Source organism: Hippichthys cyanospilos, chromosome 12, assembly GCF_059441005.1.
Source record: "Hippichthys cyanospilos isolate Australia breed blue-spotted pipefish chromosome 12, RoL_Hcya_1.0, whole genome shotgun sequence".
NCBI classification, from domain to species: Eukaryota; Metazoa; Chordata; class Actinopteri; order Syngnathiformes; family Syngnathidae; genus Hippichthys; species Hippichthys cyanospilos.
The window spans coordinates 11,806,964-11,831,920 of NC_142380.1; the positions used below are offsets into that span (position 1 = coordinate 11,806,964).

The 24,957-nt window shown below is 39.0% G+C and overlaps 2 protein-coding genes across 3 annotated transcripts; one reads left to right on the plus strand and one right to left on the minus strand.

The window, feature by feature from the left end:
* The first annotated feature begins 574 nt into the window (after positions 1–574).
* Positions 575–6,647, plus strand: clul1 (clusterin-like 1 (retinal)). 2 transcript variants are annotated; one of them, XM_088428748.1, is made up of 9 exons: positions 575–719; positions 1,670–1,781; positions 2,436–2,584; positions 3,512–3,682; positions 4,327–4,759; positions 4,901–5,020; positions 5,081–5,280; positions 6,036–6,211; positions 6,303–6,647. In XM_088428748.1, exons 2-9 carry the CDS (start codon positions 1,685–1,687, stop codon positions 6,319–6,321), a joined length of 1,365 nt encoding a protein of 454 aa, XP_088284874.1. In that variant the 5' UTR covers positions 575–719; positions 1,670–1,684; the 3' UTR covers positions 6,322–6,647. The 2 variants fall into 2 exon arrangements, with proteins under 2 accessions (XP_088284874.1, XP_088284875.1); XM_088428749.1 differs by lacking the exon at positions 575–719 and having other exon boundaries at positions 1,651–1,781.
* yes1 (YES proto-oncogene 1, Src family tyrosine kinase) lies at positions 6,473–24,945 on the minus strand. Its single transcript, XM_088428747.1, has 12 exons — positions 24,619–24,945; positions 18,147–18,437; positions 16,534–16,633; positions 16,169–16,267; positions 15,558–15,661; positions 15,285–15,434; positions 13,594–13,749; positions 12,537–12,716; positions 11,416–11,492; positions 10,661–10,814; positions 10,439–10,570; positions 6,473–8,255 (listed from the first exon to the last, which is right to left on the minus strand). Exons 2-12 carry the CDS (start codon positions 18,427–18,429, stop codon positions 8,047–8,049), a joined length of 1,644 nt encoding a protein of 547 aa, XP_088284873.1. The 5' UTR covers positions 18,430–18,437; positions 24,619–24,945; the 3' UTR covers positions 6,473–8,046.
* Positions 24,946–24,957: the final 12 nt, after the last annotated feature.

Sequence of the window (24,957 nt, forward strand, 5' to 3'; positions counted from 1 at the left end):
AGTCCAGAAATCATGACGTGGACAAAAGTATTGGGACACACTTTTCAGTCTGCACTGGGTCCACAGTTTGAATTCAAGCTTCAATTGGCCCCTCTTTAAGGTGTGATAAATCATCATTCATTATGAAAAAAATAAACTACAGAAATGCACATTAGAAATACAAATGAATATAAATGAAAGTTGGATAAAATACATCAAGAAAAATATAAATACAGATCACTACACTGTGCATTTAAAAGTTCCACTTTCTTCATATTTCCAGTCAGCTTTGTTGAATGCTAAAGCTAATTAGCATCGATGCTGCTTAAGCAATGCATTGAAGACAAACCGTGAAGCAACACGTACTTTAACAGTAATCACAATCAAACATTATTTATACTGTGCGACTAATCAGTGCCGCACTGATGGGATGAAACAATTTGGGAGGAGGTCACGCCATTATGCTTGCATAAGTTTTCTGTAAAAAATGCTCACATACAACTTTTGACAGATTTTAAACATTTAGTTTTCACGGATAAAAGTGTGGAAAAACAAAGCTGGTGGCTGGCAGCAGTATGTTGAATGCGGGATTAACGGGCGTGGACGCTAGGCAAAGACGCTAATAGGATCACGAATCACGCTCCAAGTGGAAAGGGCACAAATAGAACTGGCATGGTACAAAGCAGCCACACAAAGCTTTTTGTTCTTCTGGTTTATGCTGTCAGTAGATCTTCAGGCTGGTAAGTCACCTTTGCTCATTTTGCCGTGCGTTACCAATTATTTTAGTGTGGAATCTAGGGCAAATGTTATAAAATAGGGCATACAGCATACGCTGGGTTACACAAATGGAAGATTATGATAAATATGTTTGAAGTAATTGGATCGTTTCAATGAATCATATGAATTGTAGAAAAAGAGAAAAACATGTACATTAATACCTGTCTAGGGCGCAATCAGTGTAATGTTTGTGCAACAAGCAATAAAGAGAATATTGGCCCAAGCAATAAAACAATATTACTTAACAATAAATTATTTTGAAAAAACTGTAAAATCTTAAAAATATACAGTCATAAAAATGATTAATAAAAAAAATCTTCCCTTAATAAATTATTTAAGTGAAGGCAAAAATTATTATCAATGTAAATACAATAAAAATACATGTATTAATAGTTAAAAATATTGTAATAAAATATAGCAACTTAATATAAAAATTAAATGCTCATTTTTTATTTCAATATTTTACTTTATAAGAGATTAACTGCAATATAAAATATAAATCACACTAGATGATAGAATAATGAGAAATAATGAAGAAAAACAAAGTATAGCACAAATTTAAATATAATGATAGATAAATTAAAATAGGGAATAAAAATGCAAAAAAAGGAAAAAAAAAAAAAAATATATATATATATATATATATATATATATATATATATATATATATATATATATATATATATATATATATATATATGTATAAATGGGGGGGTAAAAGAAAAAAAACAATATAAATCAACTTTCAACAAATGTTCAACTTATAGCTTAGTCTAAAATTGAAACTATTTTATGCATCTGTTGTTGGATGAGTTTTTGTTTTTTGGTCTCATATTTGAGCACCATCCTGTTATCCCTTCTGATCAACATACAGTAGCTTGGCAATGATGATTGTGCATGTGTGTCTTTTCAGACAAAGTCCATTGAGATGAAGGTTTTGCTCAGTCTGGTTGCAGTGGCCTTCCTGGGCCTGCTTGTTGGCGGTGCCTCAGAGGATGCAAACGCCTCAGAGGACACTTTAAAAGGTGACATTTCACCCCAATCAACTATGTTTTGCTCAACAGAACCTAAAGGTGCTAATGATGATGACTTTTGCATCCGAAAAAACTCAATGTGGCTCAGCTTAACTTTTGGCTTTATCATGCCAGCTGGACGCGGCCATTTTGGTGTCACAGTGGTCATGTTCTGTGTGTTGTCCGGTTGGCAGACAGAAGATTGCATTAAATGAATGCACCTCCAACTCTTCTCAAATCATTAGTACAGCACCTACATTAGCTGTTCAATGGAGACAATAAAGAAGATATGACTGAGTATTGTCTATCTACATGTGTTGCTGCACCATTTGTTTTCATTCAAAGGGTTAGTTATGCATAGAATTGCAAAATAGACACCATTCAGCATTAGTAATAAACAAGCAAACTGAAAGGCTAAGCTAGTTGGTTTTGAATACACAACGTGTAATTCTTTGTTTAGGTTTACTTTGACAGTAAACTTAAACTGGAAATGTATGTAAACAGCACTGAAACACAATTTTGAAGAATTGTTCATCATTTGCCCACACTTTGATTTGTGCACACGCAAGTGAAAGAGCCAACTTTCTACAGAAGAGATTAAAAAGTCAATTAATGGAAACTAACCCCCAAACGCAGAATGATGAAGATTCCATTTTATCCAAACAGAATTGTCCATGGCCGGGGAGGTGGTGGTGGGCGAGGAGGTAAAGCGCGCCTTGTACGGCGTGGGCCAGATGAAGGAGGTGATGTGGAGGAACCAGCGCAAGCATGAGCACCTCATGAAGTCTCTACATCACAGTGGCGACAAGAAAAGGGTGGATACATGTTTTACTTTTACCTTTTTCCATAGTGGAATACCTTGATTTTTTTTTCTCAATAGGTTCCTAGAATTAATAAACAAATGTATATTATTCATTGGAAATAATTTTGTTTTCAAATTGTATAATTTTCTGTGTGGTAAAGAGAAGACATTTTTTTACATTATGCTAATACAAATCAGATATAGAATAATTAACATGTAGCTATAAATGTCTAAAGTACAAGTCTGTCTTTCTAATTTTAATTGGCCCATAGCTAAGTTGGAGAAGAGAACCAAGAACTAAGTTGAAGTGAATTTAGTTGCTTACTTTAAATACAAGCTGGGATTTAAGTGGTCCAGTATGTAGCGGTACGACTTTTCATACGAGCCCACATGCCTTCTTGTTATATTTCTCTCATGCACTTTGTGACATTCATTTGACAAATTTCAATAATTCGGGTAACCCATAGGTTCGAGCACAACTCTCCGGTGTTGGCGGAGGGAGTGTTGAGCTCTCCAGATGGCAATAGTACAGAATCAATTAAATATAAATTAAATATACGATTATGTATTTGTTATCACCGGCTATCTATTATAAATGTATTAAGATATCGACTAGTTTAATTATTTGCTGTTACCCACTGTCTTATTTACAGGTCAATAGTTGAATAAGGAGAATACCACCACTTATCCTCCAACCCTACCGAATAAAATTAACTTCTTTGCCACCGTCGTGACACCAAGACACAATGGAGGTTTTAAATTACTCACAGACTTTCACAAAAGCAGGGTACAGTTCTACAAAAGATACAAACTAATTAATTTTAAATTATATATATTTTAACATCCCGGGGTTCTAGTGACTCCAGTTCAAAAACCACCGCCCCGGAAAACTGAGAGGCCGAGTAAGAAAGTAAAACGCTGTTCCTCTATATTCCACCAGGGGGCAGCGCAACTGGCTCAGGACGTGACAGAGAAGCTGCAGGAGGCCGAGGAGCAGTGCAGCGCCTCCCTACAGTCGGACTGGGACGAGTGCAGGCCGTGTTTGGAGGACGCGTGTAAAACATTTTTCACCAACACCTGCCGCAGAGGCTTCGCCACGTTCCAAACCAAAGTAGGAGAATCGCTTGGGCTGTGTTCAAAACCGATACCGTTACCAATATTTGGTACATTAGGGAATGTGTACCATGTTTAACACAAATAAATATAAAGATGTGAATAATTAATATTTTAATAGTTTCGTCACCGGTAAGCTTTTTATTTATTTATTTTTTAGCTACTGCTGCGCCGCGTTTCCAAAAATGTCCACTGGGAGGCACACTGACTTAGAAATAAAGGCCTCTAAAAATAGTGATGTACAGGTATTTTCAAAATAACTTTGAACTTTATCCCCTGTAACCAATAAAATGATAGCAAAAGCAAGTTTGACTAGCTTGAGAATACATTTGTGTTTTACATACAAAATGAACACTTGCATTTGGTTTTTGAAGTCACGGTTTGAGTGCCATGTTGCAAGGGCACGGCGGGCGTGCTAAGCGTCATAACTTCATTATGGGTCCTAAGGTAAGACCGCAACTTATCTCAGCGAAACAGTATGCCACTAATTTATGTTATTCCATGCAGAGGATAAAGAATTTATGACTGATAAAAGAGCTGATCCACTATAGAATGCATTTAACAGTCAACAAGGAGTACTTTTCAAACAGCCTTGACATTACAAAAATGAGTTTTTTTTTCACCCTTCTTTTCTCATGCCAGGTTGAAAACTTCTTTCGCCATGTGTCAAGGCGGTTCAGCTTCAGTGAACCCGCTGTGGAAGAAGACGACATCTTGGTGAATCAAGAGCCAGACAGCCCCGACACGGAAGTGGTCCGCATCCAGGATGCCTTCAGCCGCCTGAGTCGCAAGGTGGGATTGTTGGTGAACAGTAGCGTGGCGCTGGCCTCCAGGATGAGCGAGGAGCTGGACCAGGCCGTCCGCAGGGCTCTCCTTAGCGGGCCCCCGATGCCGAGCGCCACAGCGGGCCCCGACGACCCTGCTCGCGACTCGGGGTTCCTTCAGGGAGTGGGCTTGGAGGAGGTGTTGGACTCCTTTTTTGACTTTGGGCGCAGCGTGGTGGAGGAGTTTGGGGCGGTGGTGACGCAGGCATTTGACGGCCTCCATGGGGCGCAAGAGGACAACAACAAGAAAGGCGAGTTTTACCTTTTGGAATTTACCATTGCCCACATGTCGAGGACACCTGCTTCCAAATTACAAAGGTTCAGCTCATCAATAGTCACATGACTGTGAAAGGTTGTAATGTCCAAAAGGTAACATCCACCTTGCATTGCAGAAAAAGCATTTCCACGCTTTCTGCGGAACAGGAAGTTGTGCCGTGACTTGCGCAAACAGTCGTCTGAGTGCTGGCAGCTGCAGAGTCAGTGCGAAGCCTGTCAAGGGCCTTTGTTGACAGGTAAAGCGCCAGTCTATCCACCCCAAACCCACTGGCTGACTCCAATCCCCCCCCCTGCAGAATGTCCCAGCGTGAGGGAGCTGCACATGGAGCTGGAGCAGGTGTCGCAGTTAGTGGGCGTGTCCAGGGAGCAGTACGACGAAGTCCTGTCCATCGTGCGGCGCCACGCCGACGAGACGCTGGCATGGCTGGGCAACATGGCCGCCGAGTTTGGTTGGGTGGCTCAGGCGGACACGCAAAACATATTTCGCATCACCAGGGTAAGATGAGGAGACTAAGTTGTTGTTGAACGTTTGCTACACAGATGATTCATACACGTGTTCATTCACTACCATTGACTTTAATTCTGTTTTTCAAAGGGGGCGGCCATTTGATGATACTCCACGGTTATTTTCAATATTGGAAGTCACTTTACTGATGCGTAATCACCAGTAGATGGCATTGATACTACATTTTAAGAGATTGAAGACTATCGTGAAAATGCCGCAACGGTTTAAAAATGATGGCAGTCAATGTGTTCAGGAAAAAATGTACAATGATGTACATTTCTTTCCCACCCAAATTTCTCCGCGATTGGGGGGGGGTGGGGGGCTGTCCCCAAAACGGACAAAACCCAAGACTTTGACAAAGCTTGGTTAAGAACTCTGTCGGAGTCAACTATTACCGCCAGTTTTAGAGTACAATGTTTTAGGCATGTAAAATGTTCATACTTCTGTTATACACATAAAATTACGATTTTCTTGTGCTTTGTGCAAGAGGCTCTAGATGATATTCATTTTCAAAAAGTGTATGAAATATTTTTATAGTTAGCGAAAACATGTCAAATGTTATTTTTTTTGATTCAGAAAAAAATCAAATTATTCAATTATCAATTATGTAAACAGTTTATTTAAATTAAGAAACATATTGCAATGAAAAATTTGAAATATTTCCAGTGGACCGAAGTAGCCTAGACAGAACTGCATGCAGATGTTGCGAATCATGTCCAGTATATACCGCGTTTTTTGCTCTGCAGGTGGCGCCAAAGAGCAAAGACAAGAATCTTACGGTGGGGGACACCCAAGTGGAGGTGAATATCCTCAACTCTCCCTCATTCGTCTTCTCCGTGCCGGGGGATCTCAACCTGCATGACCCGGCTTTCATCCACTACGTGGCCCAGGAGGCCCTGGAAAAGTACAAGGAGATGGTCAGGTGAAGGCTGTGACATTTTAGAAGACGTGTAGGAATATTTTACCACACTTTGAACAATTATTGCATTTACATTTGTGGTCTTGCTTTACAGGTACCATGAGGATGAGTAAACGGCCAGTCACAGAGCTACAGAGTTGCAGCAGTTAAGCATTTTGCCTGTTAACTTGAGTTAAAAAACAAACAAACAAACATTGTATCCAAATGTTATATCTAGTTCACAGTATAAAATTCCACCATCAACACAGCAAACTCAAATAACACTTTTCAATTAAAACTTTTATTTTTTTCCTGTACAAAAATTCTATTAGTTACAATTTTTTGTTCTCCATCTCTAGTTCAAGTCCTACCTTTAGGAACAATCACATATTAGGTTCTCCACAGACATACATACAAAGAAATTCAATTCAAAACAATAAAGTTCACATCTTTGTCCGAACCACTGGCTTTCAAACATAGCTTTCCCATCATGCACCTCTGGAGCAACAGTTTTACCATAGTTACAGAAGGGGAGGAAAAAAAAAAAAACACTATTAACTTGGCATTTTTTGCAGTGATTTTTCTGCAACAAACTTATATTAAGCAGAACAGCAACATTTTTATTAAGTTTGGCGTGTAGGTGGCTACATTTCACTTGTTTGTTGAGATTCTGATTGGTGAAAAAAACCCTCTACGGCCAGAGCAAAGGTTTTAAAAAAAGGACACTTTTTTGCATTTAAGCAAGATTTCAACGGCTGCTTATGAAAGTGTGTCAAAACTGACTGGAACAATATTTTTTTGATGGAAATAATGGACTTCGGCATGATTAAACCAAATCATAGTCAAAACAACTCTCGATGGGGCAATGTAAAAGAAGCAATGACGGCAATAGTGACACAAATAAAATATAACAAAAATAACCCTCTGGTCACAGGAAATGTTGACAGACAAAACAAATGAATCTCCATAGTCACAGGACATGTCTACACATTAAAAATAAAAAATAGAATTTGGTCATGATAAAAATAACAATATGAAAGTATGTCAAAAAAATGACTGAGCTATCGAGTATCTAAAGGAAAATAAACTTGAAGGCCAAAGGAAATTCTTATCCTGAACATTAAATTATCTTAATTACAGGTACCCGGTATATAAAAAAATGGCAAATGCTTGGACAGTAAAAACACTTGTGGTCAGATTATTTTCATCTTCAACATTAAAAAAAAAAAAAAAAGAAAAAGAAAAAGAAAAAAAAGTCCACTTATTTAGTTATTTTCAGCTGTAAAACAATTGTTTTGTCAATAATTAGACTATTTTTTTAAGACACTGTTTTGCCACTTGCTGACGAATGAAAATGGCATCACCGAAACTGAAGGTCCAGGAAACGAGCACTTGCAGCTCAGCTTGTGAACGTCACATGACCGACAGGTGGAGAAGGAAAAAAATAAAAGATAGACAAAATATATTTTACGGTTGAAAATGGCTAAATAAGTGGAATCTCTCTTTAAAATTGGGGATGATTATTAACTGCGAAAGCCTGTTATAGAAGCATTGAAATAATGAAAAAAATAACCACGTACAAAATTGTCATTCATCCCACTTGTGCACTTGCTAAAATACTTTTTCCTGCACATACTGTACATTCTTGCATCAAGCCCTGTCTGCACAAAAAAATAACATTTAAAAAGGGAAGAGAATTGTGTAAAAGAGTCATTATGTTAAAAAAAAGAAAGAAAGTAAAAAAATAATCATTGCATCTTGCAAGTATAGCCATCAATGTGAAATGAGGACTAACTACTCTGGTATCGATCACAGTGTGCTGGCCAGTCTCTTTTGTACCAAGACGAGGTCTCGCGGGCCTACAGGTTGTCCCCCGGTTGGTACTGGGGCTCCGTGGCCGTGAAGTAGTCCTCCAGGAAGGACTGGATGTACTCGAAGGTGGGCCTCTCGTCGGGCTCTTTCTTCCAGCAATGACGCATCATTTCGTGCAGCGAGTCGGGACAGCCCTGGGGACAGGGCATGCGGTAGCCGCGTTCCACCTGCTCCAGCACCTCTCGGTTCACCATCCCTGCAAACCGGTACACCGGCATCTTTAGTTTTTACCTTACAGTGAGCCAGATACAGTGGAACCTCAATTTCTTGAGAGAAATGCTACTGGGGCCTATTGCGAGAATTTTCATTAAAAAAAACAAACAACTCATTTGTCAAATGTTTTAAAGAAATTATTTGGCTTTTCTTGAAACATAGCTATCCTCAGCTAATGTAGATTTGTTCATGTTAACAGAAAGGCTGACATGTTACCACTCTAAATATAAAACCCATTTCTCCCATCAAAGAGTTTAATGTGGGCTAGTTTACAACCATTTAATGCATAGTTGTCCCACACGGCCTGGAAATTCTGGAAGATTAACTGCCAAAAACAGGACCGTGGGAGTGGGGAGCTTGTAGACATCTGCGACTACGTGGGTAAAAGTTCACTTTTATTTACTAATTTGCCATTCATTCTCTCCCTGTTCTACTGAGAACCAAACCAACCAACCAAACAAACACAGTGCTTCTTCCCAAAGACAGGAAGACCCCGTGATGGTGACCTAATTGCGACATAAATGCCTTTCAAGGAGGAGACTCACTGACTCACAGCCAAAGCATGCGCATGTGAAAAGGGAAACGGGGTGTCCTCCTCGTTATTTTACGCACCAGGGAAGCCGGAATGAGACAATAGAGCGGTGGCGATGCTGAAATGTGAATCGTCGGCTATCTGCTATCCTGACTGTAAAGCGAGTGTACGTTTCCACACAGCTGTGTCAACACAACTATAGAAAGCAAAAGGAAGAGACGTCCCTCCAGATGAAGTTGAATTAATTACGTCGAAGGGGTTTTTACTGTGGGTCTGGGAAGGCCTCAAGAGCCAGATGGCAATCAGGTCGGCCATATGGCGGCTCTGTGATCACAGCGAGCTGCAGTCCGGCCCTCATTTTAAACGTTGCAGCCATGATAGCCAGATGGGAATTGTTGAAATTAATAGTAATTTAAGATTGCCGTTCAACCGTACCGTTTTACTCTATGTAGGGAAACAAATTTAATAACACACACAAAAAAAGCTACTTTTAACTTTTGTATGATGTATTAGGGTTCCCTTGTTTTTCGCAAACCCCTCCGAAAAGTGAATTCTATGAAGTAGGATTTGCCCCCTGATGGACATTATATGTACATAAATAAAAAGTATCAAAGATGTTTAATGAAACCTTGCCTACCTTTGTTTCCCATACCCAGTGATATAACTCGAGTATGGAGGATAAACAGGCATGTTTCACTTTTGGGGGACAAACTCAATTTTCCTTCACAACTTACAGAGCGCCAGAAAATGGCGAGCGGCAACTAACTCTCCCCAAGTCTCCGTAGCTCCGAGCCCCAGCTTCCGCTACCATACTGAACTTCTTAAAAGGCCATTCCTGTGTTGTCCAAGACTCCAATGATGTATAATGAACAGTGGTTTAATTTTAAGCAAAAATGCTTGTATTTGCATCTGAACAAGACCTGTTTGACTGGTTCACACTCCATGTTATACTGAGTGTGGGAGCGTTACTACTATACATCAGGTAGATGCTGCTGGAAAGCAGTAAAGTTTCATAAAAATCAATATAAAACAGTTGACATAAATTTTTGATGAAAACCAAATGCACCGAAGAAGCAAAAAGTTGCAAACTGCAAAAAGCATCTGAGCATGATAAATGATTTGTTCAACTTAGTTTAGCATTTGTTTTTTTAACCTTGCATGAACACAAAATCATATTTTAATTAGATGGATGTAATCTGAATACGTATGTTTGGAAAGTCAGAAAACCTTTTAAAATTACAGTATATCTATACGTTTTATATGAATTTAGTTCTCCGTCCGGCCATTATCTTAACCGCTTATGCTCATGAGGGTCGCAAATTGCTGGTGCCTATTCCGGCTGTTTTTGGGCCACAATAAACTCGTTGCCAGCCAATCTTTGGGCACGCCGAGACGAATAACCCATCACACACGCAATTACACCTAAAGGCAATTGAGAGTGATCAATAGACCCACCATGCATGTTTTTTGAACATGGGAGGAAACCAGAGTGCCTGTAGAAAACCAATTTGAGCACAGGGAGAACATGCAAAATCTACACAAATCGAACAAATAAAACCCAGTTTATTGATACAAGAAACTGTGTTCTATACAGCTATATTTTAGGAATTGTGAAAGAGGTTTAAGGCTTATACCTGGATAGGGAACTCTGCCTTTGGTGACCAGTTCAGTCAGTAGTATACCAAACGACCACACATCAGACTTGATGGTAAAGCGGCCGTATAGAGCTGCTTCCGGCGCCGTCCACTTGATTGGGAATTTAGCGCCTGGAACCGCAGAAAAGGCAGTTTGACGGCGTGATTGTGGTTCTGAATGTTACATTTTTGGGCACCCTTCAAGTTGGCGAGAGAACGGACCTTGCCTGGCCGTGTACTCGTTATCCTCGATGAGCCGGGCGAGGCCAAAGTCGGCGATTTTGCACACCAGGTTGTCCGCAACCAGGATGTTGGCGGCTCGTAGGTCCCTGTGGATGTAGTTCATCCGTTCGATGAATGCCATGCCGTCTGCAATCTACGAGGAAACAGATGAGACAATGTAGAAAACAGGACATCGCGTTACAAGGTTACATCATACAGACGGGGAGCAGTGTTGGCGTCAGTTGGAAATAATTCCTATGTGAGAAAACCATCAATCTGACCGGCGTTACGTAAAACAGAGGTTTTGTTCTCCCGTGTATTAGCACTGATCAAGTTCATGCAGGTTTGTTCATTTCCAAGTAGCTCAAAACATCGTTTGTCTGCCAACTCCCTTGGGGGCAACCACAAGGCACCTCCCTCTATCTCCATGATCATTTTCCAAATGGCCGAGCAAGGGAAGAAAGTGGCATGGTAAAGTGAAAGCAGATCTTAGTAAGCGACGGTAGCATGGTGGGAATTAAGTGGCTCTCTGACAAGTCGCGCTTAGGCTCTGCTGGAAGCTAAGTGTTGGAGGACGATGGAAGGCACACGGAGCTGTGGCAGGAAGCCAAGAAGTGTCAAGTCTGATATTTAATAAATATGACAACCTGCATGGAGAACCATGCGCAGCGCACGAGTCAAACTGATTTGCAAGCTTGGTTTTCACACATATTCCTTCAGAGTTTAGCAAACAGGGGCCTGCTTTTGCTTCCTACCTGTGCGGCCATGTCCACCAGCTGGGGCAATTTCAGGTATTTGCCATCTCCCTCCTTCAAGAAGTCCAGCAGACTCCCTGGATGAGATTGAAGATCACCATAAAATTAAAAAAAAAAAAAAACAATCAAGTGGTGATGCCACTTGTGTCAACATCTACAAGAACATGTGGTATATTTCATGTGTAATGTATAATGCGTTACTTGAAATGTATGTGCACATAAGACAGATATAAGCATCATACCAGAATTGGAAACTTGAACCTGCAATGGTAATCCAGACTAAATGACATATTTTCACCAAGATTTATATATACGTATATACTGTAGTAGAAAATAAATGGCTTTTATGCACATCAGTCATGAGGCACAGGAGGGATGAACTTGCTGGAGTTTTAGACGTTGTTTTGAAACATTTTTACTGCAGAAGAAACTCTTTACATTGTCCAATAAATAAATAAACTGTCCAATAAAGATTGGTCCTCAGGTTCTGCTTTTCTCCCTGCATCAAATATGAGTGGAACATTTTAGAAAAAGTAATCACAATTACTGTTTTCTGACTTATATTGAAATGAAGAGTAGTAAACATATATTATTGAAAAGGAAATTTGGCATTTATTCAACTACCAAACCGAAGTTAAATCTAACTTCAAAGAACAACCAGAATATCATCTTAATAATATTTTATCATGATAGTAATAAAACAATTATAAAAAAAAAAAAAAAAAAACGCTGTGTGTGATTTAACCTCTCTCTGGGGCAGTGTGTTGTACACATGGCATACACTATAATGAAGATAAGAAGAAAGACGAAAGAGAAGAAAGTGCCTAAATTTGTCATCTGAAGGTAAAGGACTACTCATTGTTGAAGGCTGGTTAAAAGGCTTTCCATTGAGTACTGGATGAAGCTAATACATAATGGAAAGCCCTACAAAAAAACTATTTTTTGTAGTTGAATACAGAATGTGTGCAGTTCTTTTGGTTGGTTAAAATCAAAATCACAATTACAATTCAATTAGGTAATTGTCCAGCCTTAGCACAGAGTATGATGCTTACAAGGCTAAGCTAACACTAATTGGCAGTGCTTTGCCTCGGCAGAGTTCTGGAAAAGAGTTAGGGTCTCACCTTTGCCCATGAACTCTGTGACGATGTAAATGGGCTCTTCTGACACCACGGCATAGAGAGGGACCAACTTGTCGTGTCGCAGCTTCTTCATGATCTGGGCCTCCTGCAGGAAGGCTTCTGGGGACATGGTGCCTGGCTTAAGGGTCTTGATAGCCACCTTTGTAGTACCGTTCCATGTGCCTGGGGAGAGTTTTTATATTATATAAACAATTTAGACAACACATACAATATAGACAGTTTTTGTCTGTGCAGGCAGCTAAAATATTGACAACCCTAGTTCATGACAAAAGTGAAATACTTTTCAGATAAAACAGCAGAAAACTATAAATCATGTGTAATCATTTTTCAACAGCAAATAAACTTGGCCAAAATAATCTCGCACTTCCTGGTCAAAAGCCACTTACTCACGCCCTGTTTACATACAATGAGCGGTCGGGGGAGCCGATGCTTCCGTCATGAGGGCTGGCCGACCATGAATGAATCACACAGCAACACACACAACACGCAGTCAAGGACAAAGTAGGGCAATGATAACGACCGCAAGGTGGTAATAACACAGAGGAATGGAGGTCACACATAGTGATTAACATATTTGGAATTAAAAAGAGGTGAAATCACTGAGGGAATAATCTGCAGGGGCAGGCGGTGGAGGGGCATGAAAAAAACAAAACAAAAACAAATCGGTGGAGGAATTCCTGGGATTGCACACTTGCAGGTCGAGGCTTGCTGCAGGGCTAATGAGGGAGTGAGCGAGGAGGATGCACGGCGGCGAAGTGAAGCGAAGGAGGACGGCCTGCCATTAGCGTACACGTGTGTGCCTTTCAGCAAGAATGCATTGCAGTCGTCAGCGCTTTCCCCAATAAATAGGCTAGCTCTTTGCTGAGCTCAATAAATCAAAGAGTTTATCAATCATTCTATAAGCAGTCTATAACCATTCCTCACTGTTAAATATACATGAGCTATAAAGTGGATGCTTGATTTCCCCCTGTGGGGCTCATTTACTAATTTATGATCAAATATCTATGATACCACACTAAGACGATGTGCGCCATCTTACCCATCCAGACCTCTCCGAAGCAGCCCTGGCCCAGCTTGACCTCCAGTCGCAGGGACTCTCGGGGGATCTCCCAGGCATCCTTGGCCAGTCCCTGAGTCTGCGGCTTTACCGTGGGACAGACTGTTGTCAACCTGTAGCACAAACCGTCAGCGTGTTCTGGACAGAAGATGGAGAAGGTGGGAGGAAAGAAAGGCCCATTTTAGTGGGAGACAGAGTATGTGTGCAGCACTGATGTTGAAAACAAACAAATACCGCAATGTAGCAATAGTCCATCATTCTTGATAATGACATTGTTACGCCATTTTTTTCCTCCAAAATGTCCACTGGCACAGTCACTTGCTTATGTGATTCTTGATTTAATTTTTCGTTGAATATATCAATATACTATTGATATCTGACAAAGTATTGAGACTACGTATATTGTATAGCGGCTTGATCATTTTTTTTTTTACTTTTGATATAGCAATGATCACAATTTTTATAGTTACACTACTGCTATCATTAAAAAATGGATTATCTCATAACCACTGTTCAACGAAAAAAAGGCGACAGGAGAAAATCAAACAAAGAGAAAAAAGGACAGTTTTATGTGACGATAAATAAGTTCACACAAAACCAGTCGGCGAAGAACAAATCCGACATGACAGCTGAAGATCTGCTTGAATATCATATTGATAATTACTTTTCAATACCGCGGACAGATCGTTGAAGAACTGTCATAGTCTTTCAAATTACTCCTTTTTCCTCTTAAAGAAAAATCGATTCTAATGCAACTGCTGTATTGTGACACAATCAAAAACATTAGCAAAGTGCAATTATATTGTAACGTGATTACTCAGGTTTAGTCCAATATTTGATTGCACAGTTGCTGTATCATGATACAACCAATTCTGTTGAGAGACAATTGTGATAGTGTATCCTTTTCAGTTTACATGTACTGCAATTGCTGTATCCTGGTGCTACCGTAAACTTTGTATTTGTCACTAAAGTATTAGAGATCAAGAATTGTGAGTGATTTAAAAAAATATTACCACTGTATTTTGGATAACAATTATTGCATAATCTCTGTATCACAATGAGATTGTGTCAAATTATTTTTTCCCTTTACTGGATCATTATTGTAGACTCACTGTATTATGATATCAATGTGTGTGGATTTGGAACTTTGCTTTTTTTTTCCAACAAGTGTGTAAACATTATTTAGAAAATCCAGCCCATTCCAAATTCAAAATTATGTTACATTTCTACCCATGGAATGAGAAGGTGGATGCTAACTACAAATACTGCATTATCAGCATTTCACTAAATGCTTTTCTTCTTCTACAATCATTGATCTTTACAGAGGTGAATTTAGTGATACTGAAAAAGCAATAGTGTGCCTCGATGGCAGAAAAATCTTAAAACTGCTTTATATTGAACTGTAGTCACACAAGGTTTTCTTTTCCCTTTTTTTGGAAACTCTATTGGGCTTTCAGACATCACAAGAGGGGAAAAAATAAATCCTGTGAAAAGCAGGATTTAATATATGTATATCCCAGGAGCAAATCTGCAGCTGAATAATTCATTGGTTAGCCTAGTGCTGCATTAACGTCTGAATAAAGTAAGAGATATAATGTTAAGAGACTGCTTGCGGACTTCAGTAGTAAACAAAACTCTGCCTTAAACGCTCAATGCCAGCAGATGATACATACCTGTGTAGTGTTTCACCAGCTTCTGTAGCGTCTCAAATTGAGCCCGAGTAGTGATGTAATAGCCGCCACTGTCAAGCTTTCGTATTTTGTAGTGTTTCACATTGTCTCCTTTGACTTCATCCCAGTCACGAACAGATAAAGAGTAGGCCCCTTTTCAACAAAACATTCACAAATGCCAACTATTCAGTTCACATACTGTGTAATCATTCACAAAAATTATGGTTTGCTTTAATGATAAAATACATATTTTTTGTCTAGGAAACCGAACCTTACCTTTGGTTGTCTCACTCTCTCGTGCCAAGAAAGTACCTCGCTGGTTACCCGGAAGTAATAAAAGACGTTCCGCGTCTTTGCGGCCCATTTTGCCGAAATACCATCTGTGGAAAGAACAAGAACAAAGTTCTAGACTCCACTATTTTGTATGCATACAAGTTTCCATTAACATTAGTTAAGTTAAATAATTCACAATAAAACAAATACTTAACATTGGTAATGTATTGAGTTGTTTGATCATTTTGTATTTTGAGTCACTTCTTTCTTTCAACATATTGTGAAAGTTCATACGCCTCTCTGTGTGGCATCTGGGCCAGATTTTCTGCACTACTTTACATCTGAAATTGTATTTATATGTATATTATATATATATATATATATATATATATATATATATATATATATTAACAAGATAGATAGCTTGATAATCTGTGAGCGTGTATACTTTGTGCAAGGTTTGTGTCACACAGCACTATTGTGTAGCCTCTACATAGGCTGTCACGGTGTGACCACGGAAAAGCATTTCTCAGAATGACGAAATAGAGGAAAATGTTGAGAAAGGCAGGGAGGATGAGAGAGGGAGGAGATTGGTTGAGAAAAAAGGTCCTTACTCTTCAGCTTGTATTGAGTCGGCAGGGGCAACATAGTTGCTTGGGATGTAACCCTTCTGTCCTGTGTTGATGGAACGGGCCTCCCACCAGTCGCCTTCCCTAAAACAAGAGCAAAGCCAGTCCGACTTAAGTTTTTCAATTTATGAGGGGTATGAAAAAGAACAACTTCCAATCCATCGTTGTATTGAACTTTTTATTGTATTGAACAGTAAAAAGTTGATCATGGATAAAGTGATGAGAACAGATGGCCCAGTCAGGGAAGCCTATTAACCCAGACAGATTTCAGCCTTGATAGCAGAACAATGAAAGAGGGGACGTTGCAGAAAAAAGGAAAAAAAAAAAAAAAGAAAAACAATTGCACTTACGTGTTGTTGATAATTTGGAAGCGATCGCCTTTTTTGAAGGACAAATCGTCTGAGGTCCTTGCTTCATAGTCATAAAGTGCCACAAAAAATGTGACGCCACCTTAAGGCAAGGAGAACAAGAGATGAGTGTGACTATCAACAGGTAGCAAACAGGTTTGTTTCTACATACATAGTACATGTTTGAAAATAATTGCTGAAAACTCAGTGAATAAGACCAAGAGAGAGTACTCAATAGTGAAGATAGAGAAGTTCAAGTGTTCTTGACCACTCCTGTTTAAGGTGTTGCTAAAATGGTCTGCAGTGATAGCTTTTGTCATGCGTCATGCCAATTATTTGGGGAATTACTCTGCCAATTTCTATAATGTGACACAAATCTATATAATGTGACACAAATCCCATGAGAGTAGATCCAATGAGAATGAGTCCACAAAAACAAGACAGATTTTTGCAAAATTTGTAAATAATATAATGCCAGGTGAGAATGCATTGAATAAAACTTGTGGCTAGTGAACTTGCTATTTAAGAAAAACACATTTAAAATAATGACAAAAAGGGATTAGGGTCATCTTAGGTAGTTAACTTTGGCAAAGGGATAGCAAAAGCTACCTTAAATTATTCCACCAACACAAACAAATTAAACTGAATGAACTTCATCATTACTGTGCTAGTTGGGCCATGTCAGGTCACGTGACCTGTGTAATGGCTGTAACAAAGAGTCATCCTGTCGGACATACAGTAGTGTGAAGCAACAACAGGCCTCAGATATGTTTATCTTCAAAAGGAAATTGAGCGGGTAGGATTAGATGGGCGGCATTCCCTCAGGTCACATTATCCTTCTTGAGAACGAGCGAGCAAACAGTGTGTGTTTGTGTTTATCATTCTTACTGCTGAAAGATCCTATCAAAATTGACATTAAGTTCAATGACAAAGACTTTAAAAAGGAGCATCATAATGACAGCGGATGAAGACGTTTCTTAGAGGCCACACTCCTTCCCATGTCATGTATTTATTTTTGGAACTTCTATTCATACATATTCATACCTTGCTTTATGCTCAAGTCTCTCTTCTTTCACATTTGAAATTTCAAAATTCCATACTTTTTCTACACTCTGATAACAAGACTCACAGGTATAAAAAACAAACAAATGATTGTTTGAAAAAAAAAAAGGAGTCAATAGACAATAATAAATTGAAGTAAAATTTGCATCAGGCAGATTGGTGAGTTAGCAGTTTGCATGCCTGCATCACAAACCTGGGTTTGACTGTGACAGGCCTTTTCTATGTGGAGTTAAGGGTTTCAGTGGATTAATCCAAGAAATGATAAATATGCCGATGGACAAAAATTTCCTTATGTCTTTGTGAAACTGCTCTGAAGAAGGCACTCATGCCGCTACGTGTGGGTTTTGTTTATAATATATCCATGTAGGACTTGTTCTTATAATAAAGACAATTTAAATTGGAGTGCATTAATAAGAGAATTTTCTCAATGTTTTGACTTTCATTATATAGCCGGAATATGTGTATGTGTAAAAAAATCCTATACTATTCTATACTTGCGCAGAAACCCCATAAAATTACAAAGAAGGAGGTGTAAGGAGGTTGTGTAAACCAACCTGTGACGACACCTGGGAAGGGACTGCTCACAGCCACAGACGTGAAAGAGGTTGAGGCGCCTCCAAAAGGTGCCATAGCAGACGACGCACCTCCAAACGGAGTGAGGGCAGAGGCATGGCTGTTGTAACTGTTGTTGAGTGTCTTTGCTGCAGGCGAGTGGCCCATCATCGTGGGCTCCGGACCGTAATGGCCTAGGTGGGCGTTGACCGGAGTGTTACTGGCGTTATCGGGCCGATACTTCAAGGCCGGGCCTTTGTCCTCTTTGCTCCGGACGCAACCCATTGTCAAGCCTGTAAGGGATGCGAGGAAAGAAAATCAGCCAAGTGTGGATAAAATGCAACTAAAATTAATAAATAAATCTTTATTTGGGGAGAAAAGGCAGGATCGAAAAACGTAGAAAATACATTTGAAGGAAGTAGAACAAGTCACATTGTGCTTTCCTCTTGTAAGGATAAACGGTTCAGGAAATGGATATCTGAATGGACATTTTATTAGTTTGAATATAATATATATATATATATATATATATATATATATATATATATATATATAAATAAACCATACATATATACACGGTAGGCCAAAAAAAAAAATCAAACAAGTTTTCATTTTAAATGTGTAATATGAATGGGCTTTAACTAATTTAAAGTGCATACATTTTTCTATCCATTATTTTGCATGCAGTTCAGTCTAATATTTATTTGAAAATAAATATAAGTTGAAGCCGTATTATTGCAAACTTGATACCTAAAAAAAATACAAAATAATTACAAATTATTTCTGGTTATTGATAACTTCTTTAGAGACCTGAATTTGTCAAGATGTTCATAATGTCAGTCTCTTCACTAAAAATATTCTCATGTTTTTTAATGTTCTATAAAAGCAGATGTTGAATCAAAATTAAACATTTGCAAACATCTGCTTTTACTCATGAAAAAATCAATTATACTTATTCCAATTTTCAGACAGAAGACCAAATCACCAGAGAATCATGAAAATAAATTGTTTTTGCACTGTCTATTTAGAAAAAAAAACATTTTATATATATATATATATATATATATATATATATATATATATATATATATATATATATATATATATATATATATATATATATATATATAAAAAGGGATGGGAATTAAAACATATAGTTCAATAGACAAAATAATGTACAGAACCAATCTACTGGATTGTCTCCTTCAACGAGTATAAAATATTGTATACAGCACAGAGCGGTCCAAGAAATATGAAAAGAGAGCTCACCACAGCCCAGTCAACAACCTCCCGTGACATCCCTAACAAAAGGCTGCGCAGCTATCTGAGATGGAAACAAGATCCTTACAGCCTGTGGCCGTTTCACTGACACAGATTTAAGAAGAGCAGGGGAAAAAAAAAAGCACTGCATTGCCCCTCTCCTCATTGATATACGAGACCCAAGCATTTATCCTGTCTGAACTTCAAGGACTCCCAGCAAATGAGGTAATCCTACTCACTCTTCCCACGAGTATTAGATAAACACGTCAAGTGTGGTATAGTGCTGACAGCATCCTCTTCAACAAGTCCACTTCATGATAGCTTGATCTTTAACATAATGAGATTCCCCCGCTTGTTCGGTCAAAGACACGTGGAACTGAAAACTTGCTTATGCACGTGCTTACATCATACTGGGTATAGCAACATATGAGCACAACAGCACTTATATGCGTTATGTGATATATAGCGTCTTGGCTCATTTTATCTGAACTCTTATGCGATCAAAACAACATGCTTCGGGACTTTTGTAATATTTTGAAGTGAGTAGCAAACAATGCTAAACCAATTCATACTACAGTTGTACTCATAAGTTTACATCCCCAAGAGGTAGGGCTGCAGAATTAATCGAATTTTAGTCGCAATCACGATATTGACTGCCATGATTAATTAAGCCTAGCCTCTGTGATATTAACATTTAAAAAGCCGGCTTCACTACATGTCAAATCAAGCACTTTGTCATCCTACCATCAGTGTTTCCCACATATTTGCATGACAAAAGCCTCTGCTTTTTCACCCTAATACACTATTTACCAGTGTGAAATGGTGTTGAGTTTCTCACCTGATTACTCATATATACAGTGCTAGCTGTCAGTTGAGACCCATTTTGAAAAGTCCGACTGGCAAAAAAATTGAAAAAAAATTGGTTTAAGATGACCGAAAATGACATTTTGACAGCTACTTGATTCAAATGGCCTTAAAGGTAAATAATGTGTTTGGTTCTAAGTAGGCTTCGTTTTTTTCATTGGTTTGATTTGTGATTAATAATCATCATTTCAATATTGACCAAAATAATCCTGATTATTATTTTGGCCATAATCGTGCAGCTCTACCAAGAGGTACATCGACTGTCATGTGCATCTTTTTAGATATAGTTGTGCAGCAGCAGTGATGGTAAGTGGTGCACACAAAGTATGCTCGCTTGGCAAATTCATGCACATGCTAACTGTGGGCTGTACAAATGCTAATGAGAGTGCAGACCCTGCATTCCATCAAAGCATTTCATTTGAAAAAGAAAGAAAGAAAGAAAGAAAAAAAAACACTGGGTGCTTCTGTGGGCAGGATGTGGGGTTTCACACATCTGTTAAACATATTTAGGCTTCCGAGCTATCTGCTGGTTCAAGGAAGTCAAATTCAAGAACACTTCAATCCAATTTGAGACTTTACAAGTCAAACTGAAGTATAATTATGCAAACTAAAGACATTAAAACATTGGCTTGAAGGAGCAAGTGTAATTTCTTAGCATGATTGAGTATGTATTGTTTCTGCTTTAATTGTCTTGAGGCCGGAAACTAAAAATGTGTTTTTTGCCAATTTCAGTAGGAAACTTTTGGTAGCCTAGAATTTGGTCCATCCCTAACATATATCACATCATTTGTTGATATTATTATTATTATTATTATATGCTATTATTAGCATATTATTAAGCTCATTGACACCTTTTTTTTCCAGAAATTTTCCTTTTTTGGGTGGTTTTGTCTGGTAATGTCAGTTCAAACACTGGGCCTCTAAATGAGTTACACAAATTATTGAAGTAGTCATTTCACCCCTAGCCTTAACAATCTGCTCTTACAACCAATGAGACAAGATGCCAGTCAAGGAAAAAGGGAGTAGTCAGCCGACCTTTGAACAGCACAATTCACATGCTAGTGCAGTTTACCTAAACATTAAAAGTCTGTCTGGTTTTGCATTCATGACTATGGGCTGCTTAAAGAAAGTACACAGTGAAGTGAAATTGCCTCATGTTCTAGTACCAGTTTGCACTATTGCTTAAACATGAACAAATATTGATTTTCTTTTGTTGAGCTGATTAACAATTTCTCAAAAACAAATATAAGGTGATTAAATTGTCAATTGTACAAAAGGTAAAAACATTTTGGTTTTGCATTTTGTTCTTTGATTCTCTCAAATGTAAAAACCAAAAGGCCTTAAAACAATGCTGAACCTTGAATGCTGTAGTAGTTACACAACTAATAAACCAGCACGAGGTCAACAGCCATCCTTCATTGCAGATAAACCTGCGCTTGTCTGAAATCTAAGATGACACCCTTGAGAGTGATGACACGGTCGCAGCGACTAAGAGCATCGTTGAAGCGTAACTCAGAAATTGCCCTGGCACGGGCTCTGAGGAGTCTTCTCTTTGCCTGCCAATCACCAAGGAAAATAGTTGTAGTGGCTAGTATGGGGGATGTGAGGAGGCTAGCTGACATGACTTCCTTCCGAATCCCATTCACATCATTGAGGCCACCTGCAGAGGCATCTTCATGCCGTAAATGCAGCAAAGCACCCCCTTGTCTCCCATTTGGAATTGAGCAGCACACAAATACTGATTTCCTAACACCCTAACAGAAGTTTGTAGTGTGAGACCACACACGACAAGGAAAAAAGGCCATAGGTGTTCTGTCACTTGTTATTGTCAACCACACTGTACTTGTAATCACAAATATTGAACAGGTTTGAAGACTGTCAACCTCAAGCATTTTTCACAGATAATAATGAGAAAAAAAAAACACACACACCATATAAGAAAAACATTTAAGAAGAATTACGTAAAAGGCATCTAACAATCAGTTATTTACGCACTTTGATTGTGTTTCTTAGATTCTGTCAAGGTATTCGACCGAAGAGTCAAATGAAAAGCCTTGGCCTGGCTCCAGAAATTGTATTGATATGGATTGTACAAGTCAAATTATTGAAAACACCCTCTTATTTCAGTGTTCTTTAAATATCTAAAAGCTTTTTGAATTGTAGGGTTTTATATATATATGTCATTGACATTCTGAAGAAATGTTGATGGAATTACTTTGTAGATGAAAAAATGTTAGCTTTGAACATCTTGGTATTTTCTGTTAGCCTTGTGATTTGATTACAGGATTGGCGATATATTGCCATTTAATAGGTCACAGTTATTTAAAACCAACCAAATCTGATAAAAATGGTTAGTTTTTTTTTTTTCTCCCCACATGTCCTCTGCTGAAGCAGCCAATCACATTGTCTATTTTCTGCTTTGTGGTCTTTAGTATCAATACAATTTTGCTTCTGCAGCTAACGCGGATAACGTGATTAACATGTTATCATATGCTGCTTTCACAGAGTGTTTTATGTGATATCACCCTGTTACGTCTGCAGTGACCTGAAACGTAGAGCCTGCAACATAGCATTAGTGTAGATAGTAGCATGTGATTTTAACTGTCTGTTGTAACAGTCCAATTAAGCTATAAATACTGTCCTCGTGTTAATTAATGCGGGGGAGGACAGTCATTCATTTTATTTGAAGCTTGCGGAGTTATTTACATACAATTAGAGTGTCGTTTGATATTCTATTTGAATGTAAACATAGATCTATCAGGTTTATGACAACCAAAAGGGTGATTTCGCAAAGATAGGACACACTTTGTTTTCCCAAAAATGAAGGCCAAAAGTATGGATGTGTCCGATAAACGGTAACATAAACATAGAAAAAAAAAATCGACTGCATAAGTCAGCCACACAAGCCAAGTTATACTGTACAGGTGCGCATTTCTATATCGGATGTATTCTTACAGTAATTGCGGTTATGGGACTAGCAAGACTAGAGGCAGTCACTTGGCTGTTAGCAGCCAGGGGAAAAACATCATGCTTACACGAGTAGAATGTTAGCTGCAACTACCGCACTATTTTCAATAAGCAGATGAATCCAGCGTCCGTGTTGATGCTTGTTCACATACAGGAATATTACAGTAGCTTTCAGGAACAAAGTGATTCTTGTTGCGGTGCAGGTTAGAAACTATGAGGCTGCCACGAGGTTTGGGCTAACGGCCCTCACATGCCGACCTAGAGTGGAGCCCGTATCCCATCAAAGAGCATAAAAGGAGGTAGGGTTTCATTTAACTTCAACAGCCCTCTGTGAAAATCTCCCCAACGATCATTCGCACACTCCCGCTGTGCTGGACACAGCTCTGCCACAGCAGAGACTATACCGACAACAAATATATAGCTTATGGATATAAATAGAAGATAATATGAAGAAATTACAAAGATGACATTTATTATGTTGTGCTAAAGATTTTACATTGTCTGTCCATCCTATACATGGTAAAATGTAAATAAAAATAAAACAGAATTTGACCATCAAATTAAAGGTGTGTCCTATACATGGGTGCACCCTACATTTGGGGAAATACGGTAGATAGGAAATAGGCATGATTCGGCACTAGGCACTTTGTAACAGCATTGCATCACTGCACTGTGAAGTGTGCTGGATCTGTCCAGAGGATCCTTCACACCTCCTGTGCTAAGTACATGACACCGGGTCAGTGCCACCTGTTAGTCCTCCTCACCTCCTTGGATTGTCCAGCTGTGTGTATGAGTACTTGTGTGTGTGTGTGAGAGTAAGAGAGAGAGAGAGAAAGAGAAAGAGAGAGAGATGGCAGTCCAGCCAAGTGGGGCAGTACAGTAAACTCAGAGGGATTAGCATGGGAGGAGGATTACCGTGGGACTGGAGTGTGCAAGCACAGAAACAGCGGGCGTTACAGCATAGTCGACTCATAATCGTACCCTCAAAACAAGAGCTCGAGAACGATACGTTTATAAACAATTGCAATAAAGCTACTTATCGTACTTGTGAGTTAAGTTTAATATGAGAGTTGGGAAAAGGTTTGCAACAGATGAGAAGACGGTAAATGGGATGGGGAAAAAACGAATGGGTTTGGTAATGCAAACTTTAACTAGGTGGCATCATTCTCACCCCTTTGGGCTACAATATAACTAAAATCAAGACAACGTCAATTGGTCGCCAGCAAGGAACACCCAACAAGTTGTGAACCCCCCAAACAGACACAAACTATAAACACTACACAATGCTCAACTTTTTGTGTCGGACAATACAAAAACTACCAGGCCTCGGTCGCTCCACACTCCCAAAGAGACTTTTCCTTCCCTGAGGGCTTTTTCTCTTACCTCTTTACCAAGCAACCTCAGCAGCGTCGTGCTCCGGCTACATGCGTCTTGCTATCCTCTCTTTTATTATATTCACGTCCAAAACGGGAGGAGAAAATAACCGAATCAAATCGTAGTTGTTCGTCCCATGCTGTAGACAAACTCATTCGCCGGCGGTTCGAAGTCGTTCGCAAGGACCCCTCGGGCTAATCCTTCGAAAAAGAAATGTGAAACCTTGTGATGTGAAACTAAGTGACGTAAAAAAAAAGCGAAACGGTCGGTGAAAATGTCTTTTGAAATGACCGAGATTTACTGAGTTGTCCCAGCACCACAATAGCCCGGCTAGTAGCCACCAGGGCC

What these genes read in the sequence shown, in the direction of transcription:
- clul1 (XM_088428748.1), top strand. Translation starts at nt 1,685, where the DNA reads ATGAAGGTTTTGCTCAGTCTGGTTGCAGTGGCCTTCCTGGGCCTGCTT. An exon ending in CTCAGAGGACACTTTAAAAG is followed by an intron (nt 1,782 to 2,435) that starts GTGACATTTCAC and finishes TTATCCAAACAG; the next exon opens with AATTGTCCATGGCCGGGGAG. An exon ending in AGAGGACAACAACAAGAAAG is followed by an intron (nt 4,760 to 4,900) that starts GCGAGTTTTACC and finishes CTTGCATTGCAG; the next exon opens with AAAAAGCATTTCCACGCTTT.
- yes1 (XM_088428747.1), bottom strand. Translation starts at nt 18,429, where the DNA reads ATGGGTTGCGTCCGGAGCAAAGAGGACAAAGGCCCGGCCTTGAAGTAT. An exon ending in CTTCCCAGGTGTCGTCACAG is followed by an intron (nt 16,634 to 18,146) that starts GTTGGTTTACAC and finishes CCTTGCCTTAAG; the next exon opens with GTGGCGTCACATTTTTTGTG. An exon ending in AGAGAGTGAGACAACCAAAG is followed by an intron (nt 15,435 to 15,557) that starts GTAAGGTTCGGT and finishes TTTGTTGAAAAG; the next exon opens with GGGCCTACTCTTTATCTGTT.